This window comes from Lynx rufus, unplaced genomic scaffold (genome assembly GCF_022079265.1).
Source record: "Lynx rufus isolate CCGP_SWC_20201006 ecotype Redwood Valley unplaced genomic scaffold, mLynRuf1.p SCAF_9, whole genome shotgun sequence".
In the NCBI taxonomy this organism is placed as follows: Eukaryota; Metazoa; Chordata; class Mammalia; order Carnivora; family Felidae; genus Lynx; species Lynx rufus.
The window spans coordinates 39083272-39104253 of record NW_025814897.1 but is presented as its reverse complement, the minus strand read 5'-3'; the positions used below and the strand labels follow the sequence as shown (position 1 = coordinate 39104253).

The following is a 20982-nucleotide window of genomic DNA, read 5'->3' as shown; positions in this document are numbered from 1 at the left end:
AAAGACTTTCCTGACGATTGCAATCCATTGTATATTAACAAAGGTGATTTTGTTGATATTATATACTTGAAAAATTTGCATGTGTGGAGGATTTGCATGGTGCAGTGAACCATGATTTTCCAAATGACCAATGTATGAAATTATGAAATCATGGAAAAGAGAACTCCCTCCAAAGTGAGAGATGGACCAGTAGATTTTAATGTACTAGAATATAGAGGAATATCCAAGGCAGGATCACTGATACAGTTTTATAGTTCATACTGCAACCACCTTTAAGAAATTAGTACTTGTTGGGGCACCTGGGTGGCTCAGTCAGTTAAGCATCTGACTTCAGCTCAGGTCATGATCTCATGGTTCATGAGTTCGAGCCCCATGTCGGGCTCTGTGCTGACAGCTCTGTCTCTCTGTGTCTCTCAAAAATGAATAAACATTAAAAAAAAAAAAGAAATTAGTACTTGTTGACTTTTGGTGTAGCTTCAAAGAACAGTCACAATGATCTGGAATGGCTATCATAATACTCCTCCTTTTTCCAAGTACACGTTCGAATGAGGCCACATTTCCTTGATCTGGAACAGGAACAGATATGAAAATCCAGCAGTCTAGTAAGCCTTACCTTAAAGAAATTTGCAAAATTGTAAAATAATACTGTTCGCACTGCCTTTTGTCTTAGAAATGAGTTTTCATAAAAATGTTTCGTGTAACTGAGAATGGGTCCACTATTGTTGTTTTGAAATGAATTAGCATATATTTTAAGATTTCTCAGTTTCCATTTCTGATATGGTAACGAGGGATAGATACGGCTCACAGAAACAAAAGCTTATTGGGCCCTCTGTAAAGAGGTCCTGAAACGAAAAAGGTTGAAGACCGTTGGTGTAGTGGTAAACACTGCACGCTCTGGGGCCAGACCATCTGGCTTTGAATCCTGGTTTTGCCCTTTACTAATTGTGCAAGTTATTCTCAGTGCCTTAGTATCTGCACCTGAGAAGTGAGGATAATCCTCGTAGAGTTGTGAATGCCACGAAATCAGTGTGTATGCGTTCTTTTAGACCTAGGGAGAAACTATGTAGCTCTTGACAGATTGTTTTAGAGAGGTCCATGATCCAAAGCATTGAGGCCTAAGAGAAGAAAGAGGTAAGCATAGCCCCTTAGCACAGTTACAGATCTAGGTGTGCGTGTCCCGAGACGGACCTGAACACTGGTGTCCCTGCTCGCCAGTCCGTGCTACCTTGAGCTTGCCTGCATCACCGCATTGGGCCACTGTTGGGCAGTTGTCTGCCTTAGAAGTCTGGCCTGGCAGATTTGGGTTCCCATACCGGGCACTATCTTTCCCCTGGCAGATGCTTAATGTCACAGATGTTTGTGGAATGAATGAGTGATTGAAAGCACGGACGGATGGATTGACAGATGGATGAATTAGTGAGTGCTTCTGCATTTTGCTGCCAATCAAGTTCACCAGACCCATGATCTTTTGTAACGTATAGGAATTATAAGAAACCAAATACTACCACAAGTACCTAGGTGTTTTAAAATACCGCTTAAATTCCGTGGAATGCTTTGGAACAGTCAAAACCGAATTTGCGTCTCAGCCTTATGGCTGTGAGCTGTGTGAGCCAGAGCGTGTCATTTATGTTTATGTTTAGGTAAAAAGGAGATAATGAGGCCTAATTCTCAGAGATGTGAGAATTACCTGAGATGATGTTGGTACCATGTATTGCTCGATGAATGTTATGTTCTATGCCTTCCTTCCCTGTAAAATTAGCTGCTTATCTTACATGACTGTGACGTAGTGGCTGTGTGATTTTTGAGTTTCAGATTTAGCAAGCATTTGTCTTGTAATATGGTAGGCATTTTCTCAGGCTTTATCTTATCATGTTGAATTAGATATCTTTGTTTTTAATTTTTTTTAAATGTTTATTTATTTTTGAGAGAGACAGAGAGGCAGAGCGCGAGCAGGGGAGGGGCAGAGAGAGAAGGGAGACACAGAATCCGAAGCAGGCTCCAGGCTCTGAGCTGTCAGCACAGAGCCCGATGCGGGGCTCAAACCCACAGACAGTGAGCTCATGACCTGAGCCGAAGTTGGCCGCTTAACCCACTGAGCCACCCAGGTGCCCCTGGATGTATTTTTTGGTATAATCGCTTTATTGTGTCTTTAGAACAATACTTGAGATATAGCTGAAATAGCCATATTCCCTTACCTGGTCATTCAGGTTAGCAATTAGAAGGGCACTACAATTGCTGACTTTACTCTGAATTTATGAAAAAGTAACACATTTACACAAAGAATTCTTTACCAGAAGAACCGATTCAGGTTGATTGGTTTGTTTGTTTTAGGAAGAGTTGTTTACTCATCCGTTTGCGTTCATCAGATCCGTCATGTTTTGGCTTCAAGTGTGATTGATGGACAAGATTTCAGTTTATCACAACTTTTTTGGAGTGCATGTGTCATATCAGAACTTGTATGGCAGAGAAGCGTAAGCCTCCTAGACGTGACTCTGTATTCAAATCAGCTGTCAAGTGAGGCCAAAATACATTTGGTCTGCACATGTGGAGATCCCGACAGGCCTGACATGGAGCTTGGAAGTGACATTTTTTTTTTTTTAATTTTTTTTTAACGTTTATTTATTTTTGAGACAGAGAGAGACAGAGCATGAACGGGGGAGGGTCAGAGAGAGAGGGAGACACAGAATCTCAAACAGGGTCCAGGCTCTGAGCAGTCAGCACAGAGCCCGACGCGGGGCTCGAACTCATGGGGACCGCGAGATCGTGACCTGAGCCGAAGTCAGACGCTTAACCGACGGAGCCACCCAGTCGCCCCTGGAAGTGACATTTTTAACACGTAGCACAGGTGACTGACACAGCACAGCCTTGGGATCCACTGTTAAAGTGGAGACACCATCGTGAAACTAATACGTGGTCAACGGAAGGGATGGGGAGGGGTAGCTTCATCAAGTGCCTTGGTGGTCTGGTGATTGGCAGAGAGCGTGCTATTATTACTTGAAGCTTTTGTGAAAAAGAGCACAAATGAAATAGTTCTGGATGCTTCTCTGCCTCATATAGTCCGAGAAAAACTTTCCTAATACCTTTCCCCGTTGCCCACAAGCAAGAGCGTATCATTAAAACTCTCCTGATTTAAAATTAAAGAAAAAAATTTTTTTAAATTTATTTTTGAGAGAGAGACAGAGTGTGAGTGGGGGAGGAGCAGAGAGAGAGAGGGAGACACAGAATCCGAAGCAGGCTCTAGGCTCTGAGCTGTCAGCACAGAGCCCGATGCGGGGCTTGAACGCCCTGAAGTCAGACGCTTACCGACTGAGCCATCCAGGCGCCCCAAAACTCTCCTGATTTTAATGTAAGAAATTAGTCAGGAAAAGAGGACTCAATTAAGTGTGCGTTATTGCGGAATTTTTGGAAGGCAGAATGACGTTGCAAAAAAAGCTTTGATTTTGTCTGTGCTGCTGGCTAGCTCTGGGCCTCTGGGCATTACTTAACCACTGTGAGCCTAGTCCCTATCTACAAAACAGAAATAGGGTGTTGACAATTACACATGATTATTTTTATATCGTCCCTACATTCAATAGGCCCTCAACAAGTGGTAGCTCCTTCTACTATTGATTATACTCTTATTACTAAAGGGATGTTCAGTTTTGGGGGAACATTGGTTGATTTGAATTATCGTGTCCAGTTATGAGTCAACATTGACTCCTGAGGGAGGTGAGTACAAGAAGACACAGTGAGTGTAAGGAGACGGGGAGGGCAGGAGTGTAAGGAGACAGGGAAGGAACCTGATGGCAGGTCTGAGCTGCTCTTGTCCTCTGTGGCTCAGAGAGGGAGCCTTGAGAAGCATAATTATGCATTCATGTTGCCATCTTGTGTCTTGGGGTTTATTTTAAGGTTTCTCATCCTGTTTGTTTTCCTTTGTTCAGAAAAGATTAAGTACTTACTGTCTGCCTGCAGTGATAGAAACACATTTGAAAGCAATGGAGCTCACATGCCAGTAAGTTTTTTTTTTTTCAATGGGAACATAATGTATGCCAGGGCCACCCAAACGAATACGTTTCTGGTCCTGAAATTGATTAAAGATTATTGAAGTTTCACTTATTTAATTAAATATAGGGCTTAGTTATTAAAACGCACCTGAGTGCATAGTTCTAGAGATCGACTATATACTGTAGTGCCTGTAGCTAACAATACTGTATTTTTTATGCTTAAAACATGCTAAGAGGGTAGATAGTATGTTAAATATTCTTATCACACGCACACATATTAATAAAGGAGGTGGGAGAGGACTTAGAGAGGTGATGGGTATATCTGTGGTCTCGATGATGGTGACGGCTTCATGTGTGGATACTTATCCCCAAACTCGACAAGTTTCTATGTTAAATGTGTACATTTTTTAAATTATCCATTTTTTTAAAAAAAATATTTATTTTGAGAGAGAGAGAGAGTGTGTGAGCAGGAGAGGGACAGAGGGAGAGGGAGAGAGAGAATCCCAAGCAGGTCCCATGCTGCCAGTGCAGAGCCCGACGCTGGGTGCAATTTCATGAACCAAGAGATCATAACCTGAGCCAAAATCAAGAGTCAAACGCTTAATCCACTGTGCCACCCAGATGCCCCTAAACATGTACATCATTTTCAATGTCAAGCATATCTTGATAAAAAAATTTTTTTTAAGTTATCTGAAGTAAAGAATTTCTGGAGTCCAGGTACTTCTAGTTTTAGATAGGTTAACTACCAAATATATCTACCTGAAATAAAAATTATGATATTATGTACAATTTGAGTCAAGGTAGTTAACCAGCCTTTGGATTTTATGTTAAAATCCAAAATTAAAAGATGATTTTCTCTTTGTAGATAAAATCTTTTTCTCATGGGATACTCATGTGTGCTTGTGGTGACTCTGCGTGATAGGTAGGGACTAGGATGATTCCTTCTTCTTATGGTGGGTGACTGGGCACCCCCAGAGAGAGAGGTCTGTTGACTCTGGTCCTGCTCCCAGACCTTTTGAAGAAGCACGCGCCAAAGCCTGCATTTAGGGCACAGTCCCAGGACACAGGGCTCACCTGCAGGGGTTGAGCAGAATGAAAGAGCACCTTCCTCTAAGAGCTGGCTTGTGTTCTCCCTGTGCAGACTCCCTGTGATGTCACTTGAGAATCGTGGACAGAGCCCCTACAGGAAATGGATCATAGTATGGTTGTAATTAACGTGTTTTAGCACTAGGTGGCTTTCTCTCGTTTTTGTTCCCCAGTAGCTTTTACCAAGCCTTGGTCTCCTGATTGGTTTGAAAGAGACAGAATCATCTTTGAGCTACTTTCTGTAGAATTAAGAATATGCTTATAACTGGTTACTTAAAAATGTATCTTAATTCCATCAATATATATTTATTGAGTGCCCATTATGTGCTAGAAACTAGCACGTACTGTGAACATATGCAGATGATTCATTGATTCAATAAACATGTTTGGAGCTCTTACTGTGATTTTATTTCTGCTAGACACTGGAGAGACAAAGGTGAATAAGATATGGTCTTCTGCTGCTGATCAACTTACGAGTTAACAGGGAGAGAAAAAGACGAACTAAATACATAGGCAGTTTAATAGTGGCAGAAACATGCATGGAATGTGATGGGAGCACAGATGAGTGGCATATAAACATTCGGGGGGCAAGGGGTAGATGACTTCCCAGAGGAAGTGGCACTAGATAGAGCTTCAGAAAACTTTCAGACAGTGTGCACGCACACACACACACACACACACACACATATAATTTAATGTTTATTTATTATTTAGAAAGAGAGAGAGAGCACTAGCTGGGGAGGATCAGAGAGAGAGAGGGAGTCACAGAATCCTAAGCAGGCTCCAGCCTCTGAGCTGTCAGCACAGAGCCCAGTGCAGGGCTTGAACCCACGAACTGTGAGATCATGACTTGAGTCAAAGTCAGATGCTTAACTGACTGAGCCACCCAGGCGCCCCGTCAGCATACATATTTGAGCATTGAGTATGTGCCAAGGAAAGAGTTTTCCGACTTGGTGAGAAAGACCTTCCAGACGAAGGAACCTTTGAGGGATCACAAGTATTTCTTTGGGGTTTGTGCAAAGGGTATTTGGGGCAACAAGGCAGATTGTGCTAAGTCATGTAGTACTTAGGATACAGACAATGCTGAGTTTTTATGATGGGGGTCAGAACAATTAATTTTTTTTAAATGTAAGTCTCTATCAGAAGTGCTTGATTATAAGCACAAAGTGACTTCGGCTAACTTAAGCAAAAGAGGAATTTATTGGAAGTATATTAGGCAGCTCACATATTAACAGGAAGGCCCAGAAAATGGGCAGGAACCTAGGTGAAAATACACCAGGAACCCAGCCGGGGACACGGTGTTTGTCTTGTGAGGACCGATGCTCCTGGAACTCCTGGTGATACTGTTACCACAGGTAACTTACCTGCACCTTTTGTCCCTGTGTCCTTTCCTCAAGACTCACAGTCTTTGGCTAGAATATCCAGTTGACTTGAGCTTAGGCTGTTCTTGCTGCTAGAACAGAGAAGGGTACTTTTGGCTTCTGTGATGGGAGCCAGAACCTACCCCCAAGGTTTACACAGTGAGTTCAGGGTTTCCTAACACTGAAAGTATTTTAGAGTTTTGTGATTGACTCTCAGGAACATGCTAGGTAGTTGAATCACCTATTTTCGAAATTATTTTGCATTTCTCTAGTGTTACGAAAATAATGAACTAAAATTTAAAAAGTTTATTAAAAAGCTCCCTTAAATACTGGCTTCTGAGTCATCCTCCTCCTTACCCATATCCAAGTGACACTGAACTCTCCATTCCTTAAAGAGATGAAATACTTTCTTCTTCTTCTTTTTTTAATGTTTGTTTTATTTTCGAGAGAGAGAGAGAAAGCACGAGCCAGGAAGGGGCAGAGAGAGAAAGAGGGAGAGAATCTCAAGCAGGCTCCACGCCACCGGCACGGAGTCCAACACGGGGCTCCAACCCATAAACTGTGCGATCACGACCTGAGCCGTAACCAAGAGTCAGATGCTTAGCTGACTGAGCCACCCAGGCGCCCAAGATGAAACACTTTCATGACTCAATCCCTGTGCTTCTCCTTTTACCTCGCTGTGTTGATCTCTCCTTCTTAGCACCCTCTCCTCACCCCACAGCAGGTTGATATCCTCCTCACTTTTTTCTGCTCAGCTCACCTGTCTCTTTCTTCTTGTCATTTCAGCTTGCTATCACCTCCCTAATCGACAGGTAGTGATGGATTACTTCTGGGCCCCCAAAGCTTTGTGTCCCTTTAGTCGAGCACTTACTCTGCAAGGAAATTTGGGTGTGCACGTGTGCACGTTGGTCTCCAGAACTAGAGCATGATCTCCTGAGGCCAAGGACAGTCTTACTCATTTCTTGTATTTAGAGCTCCTAGCACAGTGCTCTGTTGACTGCATTGTTACTTGAAAGGGTAAGCATACATTCCGCATTTTGGTTCCCACTGATGATGTCTCCAATATTCCTAAAAAAGCATTACCAAGTTAAGCTTGCCTTTAAAGTTAATCACAAGTTCCACTTCGAGAAAGTCTAAATTAAATAGCTATTAGTGTATTTATTATTTTATTTGTTCGCCACAATAGACAAGATTGGTCCGGGGATCAGAATTCACACTGGGTGCTGAGGTGGACTTTAGGGGTTGGGAATCTTGGAAACCTTCCTCCCTCCCACCTCTCTCCGTCCCCGTCTTGGGTTTCAAATAATGGTTCCTTGGGTGAAAGAGATATTCCAGTGCGTGGAGATTCCTGTTTCCTGTTTAAAAACGTGTGTTGCCGGCACGTATTCCTAGAAGAGGGTTCCCTGACCTGTCCGTGCTTCTGCACTCAGGTCTCAGGCTCCTGGAGTGTGAACTGGCCAACCCACCTGGGCTAGCTGGGTTTCGCAAGAGTACTTGTGAACAGACTTGCCTTTATTTTTCAGGCACTGGTCATGGGTTCTCCAGGCCGCTTCAAAACATTGTTTCCTAGGGCATCTGTCTCCCTGAGCAGAGTATTCCACTCCCCCCGGAAAAACCTCCAGTTCTGCCAGAATCAAAAGGCTTGGTTGCTTACATTTAACTTTGAGGCGGCTGGCACACTCAGCAAATTCCTTAGCTCTTTGAAAGGGAAGGTAGAGGCCACAGGATTGTTTGTTGCTATGTTTAAAATTTCTGTTACAAAGTTATAGGAGGCTAGACTAATCTAAAGGGTGAAGTGGTTTTTAAATGCATTAGGGGGTTTGGATTAGGTGGGCCTGGGAGAAAGTTTTGGGCTTTGGGGAAAGAACACCTGGGAGTTGTTTTGCAGTTAGTGGAGGGTTTGAGGAATGGGCCTCTGGCCTGCAGGGGAAAGCAAGTGCCCCCCTCATGTTAGGGAACACTTAATGGAACATTTAAAGGAACATGCCCTCATTTAAGGAAAAGTGCAAGGGGTCATGGGGAACTCCCGGAGACTGGCTTTGGGGGGATCTTTGACCTTTCCTTAAACTTGGGCCTATTCCAGAGGACGGTGCGGTGTTCTGCATTGGCCAGCAAGTAGTAGGAGGGGTATCCCTTACACATCCTCCTTGCAGAAAGTGGCAAGTATGTGGGTGGTGCCTGCCTTCCAGCTTCCCCAGGACGGTGGCACCAGACTATATTAAATGGCTGCTATAAAATACGAGACAGTTGGAGGGCACCTGTGTGGCTCAGTTTGTTAAGCGTCTGACTCTTGATCTCAGCTCAGGTCTTGATCTTGGGGTCTTGAGTTCAAGCCCCACCCAGCGTTGGAGCCTCTTACAAAAAAAAAAAAAAAAAAAAAAAAGGCAGTTGATGCTTAAATGCTAAGTTGTGAGCTCACATCATAACCGGTACCCTAGGTGAGGGAAGGAAGGCCAGTGTGTGTGTGTGTGGGGGGGGGGGGGTTGTCTACAGGAGGTGGAGTGAAGAGGTTTGTTGGGGTGAACGGTAAAGGACCTGGGGAGAGGAGTGTGCAGGCAGAAGGCATTCCCGGCTGGAACCTGGAAAATGGGGGTGACATGGTCACGGGACACTGGGATGCTGAGTAGAGCACCCAGGCTGTTGACAGCAGAGGAGCAGCCAGATGGCAGGCGGCCTTGAAAACGAAGCAAAATTTGAACTTGAGACCCTCGCCAAAACAGTTATGTGCAAGCTAGTGGCCTTCCAGAAGTGGGATTTGAGGACAGGAGCTTTCCTAGTTCTGCGAGTGTTGGATGATGATAGGGTGGCAATTTGAGCGTCCTCCGGTGTTTAAACGCAAAGGACACTTCTGAGCCTGTTACATTAGCCTCTTGACAGATTCACGATCTGATCTTAGGGAAGGAACTAGCTACAATGGAGGTGGAGCAGATGAGAGGCGATCGCCAGGTTTCTGCGCCCCGTGCCCACCCCAGAAGGCTCACTTCATTTTACCTTAATTCATTTTAACTTCGACAGTGATGCCCTTTGTTAGTGCTGTATTGAGTAAGGAAAACAAAAAGTCTTGTTCAGGGTCACATTACCTAAAGGCCTCTGGACGGTTACAGAGAAAGTAACAGCATAAAACCATAATGGGAAGGAAGCTTCAGCACTTTTAGAAATAAGCAGTCACGCTCATAGAAGCAAAAGATTCTTCTTGTCGACACGTGACACGCAGGGTTTATAACGAAGGGACCGTTCTTGGTGAGATGGATCACAGTCACCATGAGGCAGGAATGGTGACCCCTCAAAGCAGAATTCCAGACCCTCACCCTTTGTGGAGTGCAGCACGAACAGATCCCTGGCTTTCCTTCAGGGCACGAGCCATAGGAGCTGCCAGAAGGGGGCCCTGTAGACGGGGGACTCCTTTACACTGGCCTTAGCTGGTTTTCCATTGCTTTTGCCGGTTTCCCCATGCAGACTAAAGCTGTCAGTGATAGTTCTGGGACAAGGACTGGTTTGAAAGAAGCAGGTGACTGCAAATTGGTAAGTCAGGAGGACCCGGTGTGGAAACAGTCTTTAGGAAGCCCCTGGGGCTACGGCATGTGCCTATCACACACCTTGGAGCAGGATCCTTGATTGGCTGCGTGCTGCCCTAAAATACGCCCTGTTCCTGAGCCCCTGGGCCGGAGCCACGCCCTAGAGGCGGGGCTTCCTGGGTGGGAGTGGTATCTGGGAGTGTCTGTGGCTTCTAGTTTTGCTCCTGGGTGTGGAGAACGCTAACAAAGCCAACAGCATTCCCCCTCATATGTTGTCCTATGTCGTGTAACATAAGTCACATGTTTACTTCCAGTTTCTCATGTCAGAGAGCCTTGACCCCATTGGGTAGATCTTGTACCCTGCGTTTCGCATAAGAAAACAGACACGCTCTGTGCCATAACGAGTTCCTAGTGGAGATTCTGAACTACCCCATTGGGTAGATCTTGTACCCTGCGTTTCGCATAAGAAAACAGACACGCTCTGTGCCATAACGAGTTCCTAGTGGAGATTCTGAACTACAATAGGCAGGGAAGGATTATGTGTCTGTGGGATTAAGGGCGAGGCCTCCCTTGCATTTTTGCTCTGCAGCCCAGCAATCTGATGCAGACCCAGTGACACACATTCTTGTCATTTTACCTTGTCTTATAGGTGACGAAGCCACAAATAGCACGAGCCCGGTAGGGTATGTCAGTGCTGGGAGCTTCTCTTGGTTCTCTCGGTGGAGCTATGATACCAGGCCTGTCTGCCTGCCAGGCCGTCTGCTCATCTGCTGGGCTTTTCTTTCTTCAGCTCCTAGGAGTGGGGGCAGCGGTGGGAACGTAACTCTCCAAGAATGTGTGGGACACCCCAGCGTACAAAAAGAAAGAAGCCTTAAATGATAGTAGATATGTATCTCTATATGCTCTCTGGCCCGGAGCCCTTGAACCTGTTCTCATGTGGCAGGCCATTGGATAAAGATGTGGAAAATCAATTTGTACCAGTGTTGTTACTGGGGTCGGGTTCTTGGGGCTCCACAAGGATAGAAACTTGAGGCTGGACCCCAAAATCAAAGGCACAGGCAAGGCTCTACTGGGGCTACAGCTTGAGCTGAAGGAGACCCAGCACTAACAGAGAGTGGTTAGACTGGCCTGCTGGGACACAAGGGAGTAAAAGTTCTAGAGCGAAAACTCCCCCTCAGGTTCCCACTCTGGCTTAATATGCTAATGAAGGGGGGAAAGTACTTCATCTTTTCTTTTTAAAATTTGTTTATTTATTTTGAGAGAGAGAGCACACAAGCAGGGTAAGCTTATTTATTTTGAGAGAGTGTGGAAGCAGGGTAGGATCAGAGAGAGAGAGGGAGAGAGAGAATCCCAAGCAGTCTCTGCACTTTCTTTGCAGAGCCCCACGCAGGACTCGATCCCACCAACCATGAGATCATGACGTGAGTGGAAATCAAGAGTCCCTTGCTTAACCGACGGAGCCACCCAGGTGCCCCCAAACGTGCTTCATCTTGATTGGTTGGAAGGGCCTCGTCCTGATTGGTTGATATTGGCAGGCAATTCAGGCAGCTCATTGGTGCTTTTAGGAGCCAGGGTCCTCTGTTTTAAGTCCAGCTTGTACGCGGGGCCGCATCTTGGTTCTGCTCTCTAAAAGAGGCGATTTAACAGTAACAGCCAACAGAAGGCGCCTGAGGTACATAATGTTTTCCACTTGGGGCTTGTTCTCATGGTCCCTAACTGTCTCATTGTGGTGATGAGAATGGCTTAGTGTAGAGGTTTTAATTAGGTTCTTAGGTTGCAAGCATATGTCTATACAGAAACACACACACGCACCCTGCGCATTCCTTTGTATGCATCTACACGTACACATATATACCCTTAATTAGGCCTCAGTTTCATTAGCAGCTTGCTCTCGGTTTTCATTTAAAATTTATAGTCCCGTGACTAGACGGTGTCACCCAAAGTGACATGTGCTTGCACGTGGCCGTTCCTGACCCAGATCCACTATGAGAAAACACCACTCTTTGTTTTGTTGAAGTACGTGGGTCCTCAACACCTCTCTGGCGCTGATTTGGTGGGGGGGGGGGGGCTGAGGGCGCAGAAAGGTGTTTTCGTGTTGGGGGATTTTTGCCAGTGTGCACTGTTCTCCCTCCAGCTTAGGGCATCCGACCTTTGGCTGCACACTGGAATCGGTTGAGGAGTTTTACATACAGGAGCCTGGGCCCTATCCCCCGAGATTCCACTTGACTAGGCCTGGAGGAAGCCTGGGTATTAGGATTTTAAAAGTTCCTCGGCAACTGTCATGGCAGCCAGGGTTGCACCCTGCATTTCTCTAATTTTCCACCAGCATTTTCCACCTGCTGAAGTAGAAGCCAGGTCAGAATTTGCCTTAGGATCTAGGTCATCTGTGATTCTTAATTTTAGCCTGAGACTTTTAGATTTATAGATGCAGAAGATGAGGCCCAGAAAGGGGCAAGTTTCTTCCAGGGTAGTCTTTGCAGTTTGGCCAAAGAGAGAACCCTGACAGGTAATGTCATAGGCATTGGAACTACAATGTTAGACTGATCTCCATGTACTACACCATTCATATTTGGTTTATATTCATCTTTAGGTTGAGAGGCACTACTACATTATTTTAGCTTTACAAGATAAATATCCTAGCTGTCAAAACGTTTCTTTTTTTCACTCTAGTCCACACATGCCTAAGATATATGTGAGCGGAGTTGCAAACCCTTCTTTGTGTGTTGAAGAAACTGAGGAAGATGATGACTAAATCCCCATCTATGGCCTCAATAACTAGTTACTACTAGCTTTGGCCTTGTGAGAAAAGAGCTGATAAAAAAACCCAGCAAGAAATTTCAAATTACTTTCAAATTAGTTTGAGGTTATAGCTGAAAAACATTTTTGTTCTAATGGAATTATCATTTGGTCAAGGATTTTAATTTAAAAAGAAAAGCACGATTCTTCCCCTGGAGTAAAGTAAGCTACTTTTTTTCCCCCCCAGGTTTATTTATTTTGAACGAGAGAGAGAGAGAGAGAGAGAGAGAGAGAGAGAGAGAGAGAGAATGCAAACAGGGGAGGAGCACAGAGAGAGGGAGGGAGAGAATTCCAAGCAGGCTCTAAGCCATCAGCACAGAGCTCAATTCGGGGCTCCAACTCACAAACTGTGAGATCATGACCTGAGCCAAAATCAAGAGTTGGATGATCAACCAACTGGGCCACCCAGGTGCCCTGTAACTAAGCTACTTTTGCCAAAAAGAGCCTTAAATGTGGTGTCCAAGCAGAGAAGTCAGTGCGAGGAGGGAAGAGAGCAGGGGCCGGGCTGCTGAGTGTTCCCACGATGTTGTATGTGCCTATCAGTGTTATTGTAGTGGTATCTCATGTTCAGTGCCCATAGGATTGAGTACTGTGTCACATTTGATTGGAACAGGAAGCGCACTCTGGTTTGTGTGTGACGGAGATAAAGTGGAAAGGCGGTGCTTGGTAGAGGGCCGGAACCCATGACCCGGACCCACACTGCCACATGGGGCTCCAGAAACCTTGAGCGGAGCGCTCTGTCCTGGGCTGGGATGTGCTCATGCTGACATATGGTCTAGCAAAATGGCCAACCCCTCTCTGCATCTTTTAGGTATTCTGCTCTCCCCGTTTTGGTATTTCCTTTGCTGGCCTCCCCACCTCCCTCCTTTCTGTCCCCCACCTTGACCAGCCCAAACTTTGGGACTCATCCAGTTCTGCAGAGGGCTTGATTTTTGTCAGTGTTGCTGCTGCTGCCCTTGGAACCGGGTTGTGTAAAAGCGTCATGACTTCACTTAGTGTCTCTTGAAGATTGTTATTCTGACCTCATGGGTCATTTTGGTGGGTGGCTGGCCTTGCGATAATTCTGAATGGTAACTCTGGAATTTTATGAATCAAAAAGCCAGCTCCGAGTCGAATGTGGGAAAATGCCTCGTGGGCTCTCATGAGTCACACAGGAAGGAGGGAGAGGAGGACTTCGGTGGCACTAATACGCACGTTGCTTTTTCCCCAGGACCCTCTCCTGTTTGTTACCGCTCCGGTAGTCCCACCCCGATTCTAGAAGACCCCAACTACTTTTTCCCAGATTTCCAGCTCTATTCTGGGAGGCGCGAGGCATCTGCTCTGACGGTGGAGGCAAAAGGTGGCATCAGGGAAAAAGTTGGTAAGTTCTTTTACCGGCATTTGGTTTGGAAAAGCAAGATGATCATATGTTTCTGATTTTTAGCCTTTTTTTGCATAATTTTTTCTCTAGCCTCGCTTTAAGAATCAGCCAGTTGTATTATTGATTGTCTCTTTATTAGTAGGTGCCTTATTTTTAATGGTTTTGCTATGGCGTCAATAGACTATTTTACGATATCATGTGACTCTCAGCAGGGTTCTTACTGCAGGAACTTGAGAGCTACACCATTTATTCCCTAATTTTTCTCTGATTCCTAAATACTTTTTTTGTACCCTTTCCCAGGATCTTTTTTCCTTCTCTGCTTTCACTTTGATCTCTTTTTTGCAAATAATTCAGAAGCTCAGAAGAAATCCAAAACTATAGTAGGGAGGGAGCTGTTTCCTCTATGAAAACTTCCTGCCTATTTTTGAGGGCTTTTGAGATTGGTAAAACTGGAAGGGAATCTTTAAAATCACTGTAGGGAAGGATCTCATGGTTCTTGGCAAATGTGCTTATGAAAAGGGAATTCAGCAGTTTTCGTGCTTGATGAGACCCCATTCCTTTTATTATTCATCCCCCAAAATCATTTTCTTTTGGAAATATATTTTTATTTAAATTTATATTCAAGTTATTCACAGCATTCATTTTTCTTTGAATTTGCTTTCAAATTTCAGAGCAGTTATTCTGAGGGTAAGGACTGTGCTCTCTTTACCTTCTGCCTCGGCACCTGTCAGAATGGATGTAACAGATTGGCAGTCAGGATTTGCACAGTGAACGTGTGGCCCATTTCAGCCCGCATGGATCTCTTCATCGCTTATTACAGTTATTTGGCAATTCATCTTATGTGGACTTCGAATAATCTGTTTTTAGTGTTTAAAATTTTTTATTGTTGAGCTTTGGGTTTATATGTCAGTTATAATATACATTCTCTGAAGGTAGGGAGTAAGTTCGCTTTTACTGCACATGTGGTCTTGCGAAGCAGATATGAAGCCTGCCCATTTTACAGAGGAGAGAGGTTCAGAGAAGCCAGAAAACTGGCGTGAGATCTCACAGGTGTGATTTGGGATTGTGGGGGCGAGGCAGAGTGATATGATCAGAGCTGAGCTTTAGGAACCAGCCTGCAGAGTTTTTGAATTTGCTGGGCAGGTATTTTCTGAATGCCTTCTGTGTGTCAGGGTTGTATTATAGGCACTGGAGATACAGCAGGTGAATATTAACAGATAAAGTTTTGCTGTCCGGTTCTTGAATTCTAGTAGAAGAAGACAGATAAGAAATGTAGTGTGGATCGAAGAAAGAGATCAGAGGCAAGTGATGTTAGGAGGCTATTCAGGACATCTAGGCAAGTGGTAAGGAGAGCCCAAACCCAGGACGTGGCTGAGGGCATAGAAGTTAGGGTTGCGGTCTTTTGCTGTCTCAGAGACACTAAAAATGTCATCTAGTGCCACCTTTTCTCATATTTTAATGCCAAAAAGAGTAAAAGTGATGTAACCCTTGACAGCCCATGCCAAAAAAAGGCACAAAGCCAATGACATATATCTGTATATATATATGCACATGTGTATGTGCAAATATACGTATATCTATATATTTTGTAAGCATACCCCACCACCTTTATTTTTTCTCATTTCACTGTGGACTGAGAAAAACCAGCTTGGCAGTTGATCAAATGTGGGGAGAAAAGGAGACAAAGGGCCAAAAGTTCATCTGAAATTTCTATCTGGATGACTCATAGATGATAAGGATGTCACTTAGAGAAAAAAAAAAGAAACCCACAAAACAAAGAGGCAACCTTGGGGAAGAAAGATGTTTTGAGGGGAGATGATGTGTTCTGTGTACATATAGAAACACAGAGCCATCATTGCATGGAATTGTAGAACTGAGGCTGTTTGGAGATGGTCGAGTTCTGTTCTGCCAATTTGCAGAGGAGATTGAGCTCAGAGACAGTAAACGATTTGCTCAAGGTCATGCCGGTAGTAAGAGCTAGAACTTTTACTGTCCTCATGCTGTATAATTTCCTCAGTACACTACTTATTAGTATTGTTGTGAGATGGATACATTGTATATTTCTTGGCATTCATTAGGTATTCTTTGCTGGTTAAATGTTTGCTCCCCCATTATGTGCTTCCCTGGATTGCGCACTAGGGAGAGCCAGATGAGGTGGCATGATCCTTGCCTTGAAGAAGCTGAGAGTCTTGTGTAAATAAACCATTTCCATCTACGTGATAATTGCTGTAATGGTGATATTGACAAATGGAGTGGGACTTAGGAGAAGGAGGGCTTCAAGCCTGCTGGGCTGCAGAAGGACACGATTAACTCAGAGGCAGCTGTGAAGCTATCACGTACAGCACGTCTAGGAATGTCCCAAGGAGACATGGTGAGGTGCACCTTTCTAGGGAGAGGGAGCCAAGGCCTAGAGGCAGGAGGGAACTGACATGTCTGGGAAGTACGTGGTCTTAAGTGCTGGTGGCCTGCACTGTTGCTGGATAAGTAAGGCCATACCTGCTACATCCTAGGGTAGAATGTCAGTTTCATCTGGTAACTAACCCCTGAGGAATCTTGTGCAGGGGAGTGATATTATTAGGTTTTCCTATTCAAACAGTCTTTCAGGGTAATGTGGAAGATAGGTTGAGGTCTAAGGGGTGGGTTTGGAGGTGGGAATGAGAGGCGTGTCAGAGAACTAGATAAGGAGGCTGCTGGAATTGTCTGGGTATGAGACACCAAGGGCTTTGCAGTGTTGTGGAATGAACACAGATTTTGTTGTAGAATGAGTCAGGTCCTGGTTCTGGCCTTTGCTGCTCCTGTGACATCTGTCATTGACTTCTCTGAACCTCCCTCCTCATCTGTAAGATAGGGGAAATGGATATCTGTGTCGTATGATTTTATGTGCCTCATACGATTTTATGTGGAATAAACAAAATAACGTATGGAGAGAATTTAGCACAAAACTTGATACTTCATATACACTTTTCAAATGGTTCTTGGGGTTATATTGTGGTTATTAATAATAAACTTGGAGATTGGGATGGGAATGAAGAAGGTTGGGAGAGATGTTCAGGAGGTAGAATTGACAGGCTGACCCTGGATGTTGGAGGTAGGGGAAGAGGAAGGAATTTTGGAAAACTCCCAGGTTTCTGGCTTGGCAAGGAGTAGATGAGGCAGGGATATGGGGTTTGGTGAGGGTGAGGTTGGGGGTGCGGAAGGCATGTTGAGTTTGAAGGACTAATGGACCGTCTGCTGGTCGTTGTAGGTGTGGGTCCAGAGTCAGTGGTTGAAGACCAGTGGCAGGTGTGATGATGGAGGAAATTCTGTTGAGTGAGGGTGGAGGGCATTCAGGGCAGAGTTGTGGGAAACACCAGAATTTAAGGAGCAGGTGGAGAAAAGGGAGTCAGAGAAGTGCACGGAGAGGCAGGGGCTGGAACCAGGGCGGGTGTTGGGAGTGGGAGACCTGGATGCTGAATTAGGAGAGCATTTCAAGAAGCAGATGATCAACGTGCAGAATGCTTCAGAGAGGTGAGGTGCATACTACAGGAGGTGGAAAATCCTCATTGGGCTCGGTTGCTAATCAGAGCAGTAGGGAGGGTGTTGAATGGAGCATCTGGAAAGTGGAGACCAGCGAGTGCAGATCGCTTACTGAGGGCAATCAGAAGAGAAGGGGAGGAGAGATACACGGGCGGCAGTTAGGGGGACATGGGTAGGGCCAAGAAAAGGCGATTGCTTTTTGCTTGATCTTGGTTTTTGGCTTGCATTTATTTTTTTTATTTTTATTTTTTTTTAATTTTTTTTCAACGTTTATTTATTTTTTGGGGGGACAGAGAGAGACAAAGCATGAACAGGGGAGGGGCAGAGAGAGAGGGAGACACAGAATCGGAAACAGGCTCCAGGCTCTGAGCCATCAGCCCAGAGCCTGACGCGGGGCTCGAACTCACGGACCGCGAGATCGTGACCTGGCTGAAGTCGGATGCTTAACCGACTGCGCCACCCAGGCGCCCCTGCATTTATTTTTTAAGATGGGGAAGATTTGGCATGTTTGTGTGCAGAAGGGAAGGGGCCGGTGGGGAATTTAAAGGAAGGGGAGAGGGGAAGGACAGAGCAAGGTCCAGCAGGAAGTGGGAGGCCTGGCAGTGGAGAGTGGTAGAGACGCTTTGAATTGGAGAAACACTTCCTGAGAAACTGCGGGGTAAATCGAGGTGGCAGGGTATTTGAAATCTTGTCTTTAAGTGCTACTGTGGCTCGAATGTTCATTATTCACCATGCATCAGCAGGCCGGTATTCCTGTGGAATATCCTGATACCTTTTCTCCCGCGTTTATCTTTCAGTTGAGGATCCTCTGTGCAACTTCCACTCCCCAAACTTCCTGAGGATCTCAGAGGTGGAAATGAGAGGTTCCGAGGATGCGGCAGCTGGAACAGTGTTGCAGCGGCTGATCCAGGAACAACTGCGGTATGGTACCCCGACCGAGAACATGAACTTGCTGGCCATTCAGCACCAGGCCACAGGGAGTGCAGGACCAGCCCACCCTCCAAACAACTTTTCTTCCACGGAAAACCTCACCCAAGAAGACCCACAAATGGTCTACCAGTCGGCACGCCAGGAACCGCAGGGTCAAGAACACCAGGTGGACAACACGGTGATGGAGAAGCAGGTGCGGCCCACACAGCCTCAGCAGAACAATGAGGAGCTGCCCACTTACGAGGAGGCCAAGGCCCAGTCCCAGTTCTTCAGAGGGCAGCAGCAGCAGCAGCAGCAGCAGCAGCAGCAGCAGGGGGCTATCGGCCATGGCTACTACATGGCTGGGGGCACCAGTCAGAAGGCCCGGACTGAGGGGAGGCCCACGGTGAACCGCGCCAACAGCGGGCAGGCACATAAGGACGAGGCGCTCAAAGAGCTTAAGCAGGGCCACGTCCGCTCACTCAGTGAGAGAATCATGCAGCTGTCCCTGGAGAGGACCGGAGCTAAGCAGCACCTCCCTGGCTCAGGGAGCGGAAAGGGGTTCAAGGCGGGAGGGGGCCCCTCCCCCGCCCAGCCCGCAGGCAAAGCGCTGGACCCCCGGGGTCCTCCGCCTGAGTACCCCTACAAGACCAAGCAGATGATGTCCCCGGTCAGCAAGACCCAGGAGCATGGACTTTTCTACAGTGACCAGCACCCGGGGATGCTCCACGAGATGGTCAAGCCATACCCTGCTCCTCAGCCTGCGAGAACAGAGGTGGCCGTGCTGAGGTACCAGCCGCCCCCGGAGTACGGGGTCACGAGGTGATTATCAAGCCCAGAGGTTTTAGTCTGGCGCATCAGAATTCAACCCATTATGTTCTTAGTGCTTGTTATTTTCAAGGCATGTTACGTTTTGCCATCAGCTTTGTTTTTTTTTTTTCCTGTGCATAATATTTAATAAGCCACTTCTTGGCCAAAATACGTAGAGTGAAACAGAACAGAGAGCAACTAGGGATATTCTCCAAATGTAACAGAAGGCGACTGGGGATTTCTGAGTTGAGGGGAGGAGACTCCGTTGTTGGCTGTCCTGGGGAGCTGTGCCCAGTGGCCAGGCAAGGCAGCAATTTTCCTGGCTGGCTTTGTGGAGAGCGTCCAACTCCCGGAGCATGTTATTACCGTGGGGTTTTATGGAGCCTTTCTTCATTGTAGATTGGAAAGGAAAACGTAGTCTGATCGCTAGAACCGAGGAGTTAAAGAGGCCATAGGAATCATGTAGTCTCCCCTCCATATTGAACAGATGAGAAACTAAAACCTGGAGAGATTCATGCATTTCCACAGCCCACGGCTCCGAGGCTTCTGGAGCTAGGCTCACGTGTCCCGACCGTCAAAATCTCTCCCCTCCGTTGTGCTAATTCTAATCCCTCTTCTGATGACCCGGTGCGTTCAGCAGCACTTGCTGACTGTAAACTCTGTGCAGCCTTGTACCAAGTTCAGAGATAGAGAGAGACTCCCTGCCCTCCAGAACCTGAGGGTGCTGTCCCGGGGGAGCCAGCCTCTGAGTCCATCGCTGCCATGCAGCATGCTGTGTGCTCGGAACCAGGGAGATAGTATGACTCACAACTGGAGGGGCGGTGGAAGAGCCCCACAGGGGAGGTGACCTCCAAACAGGGTCTTGAAGGACGTGCAGGAGCTGTGGGGAAATCATGCGGAGAGAGGAGGTAGCAGAGCGCGCCATGCAGGGGGCACGCCGTGCAGGGGGCGCGCCGCCTGTTTGTCTCGAATGAGCTGCAGTGCCACTGGTGGGGGCAGTTTGGCCAGCAGTGGCAGAGGTGTGTTAGGACAGGGAGCAGAGACCGACTGGTAGAGGGCTTTGGGAGTCCTACTCTGGAGTTTGGAATTTAGCCGTAAGCGATCAGGAAAGCCAGTGTTTTCAAGTCGAGACTCTGGCGATGTTTATTAGGCTGACCTCAGGGGCAGTGAAGGGTGGTGATGAAGCAGAGGAACAGGACTGGGGACCATGCGGACCTTCAGGAACAATTTCAATGGTCCAGCAAGGAATTGGGGCCAAGTTTGAGGCCAGAGGGGTAGGGGAGCGTTATATACTGTGAGAGGCACGGAAGCAGAATTGGTGGGATTTAATGACTGATCAGGTATGGAAGCTGAGGAATCATAGGGCAATCGGAAACCAAGCTCTCAAGGGAGAAATTGGGTCCGAAGATACAAATTTGGGAGTTCCCGGCATTTCGATGTTGCCGAGCTTCTTGGGGAGAGTGTGGAGCGTGAGAAGAACAGGCAGGGGGCCACTGCCTGTTATTGGCTATGTCTTCATTTTCACAGAGGGCCTTATTTATCTGTTTCTAAATCAGACGAGTCGAGTTTTCCCTGTGCGACCCCAGCGACTGGGCGCAGGGCATACCTTGGCTGTCCATCTTCCGAAAAGGGTGTGACTGGCCCTG

General features: G+C 46.3%; 1 protein-coding gene across 1 annotated transcript in view; it reads left to right on the top strand.

Moving 5' to 3' along the window:
• AMOTL1 (angiomotin like 1) overlaps positions 1–20982 on the top strand; it is a 116161-nt gene that overhangs the window by 35764 nt on the left and 59415 nt on the right. The window contains exons 3-4 of the mRNA XM_047072321.1: positions 13952–14101; positions 18415–19348. Coding sequence (XP_046928277.1) covers positions 13952–14101; positions 18415–19348 — 1084 coding nt within the window. The remainder of the gene's footprint in view (positions 1–13951; positions 14102–18414; positions 19349–20982) is intronic.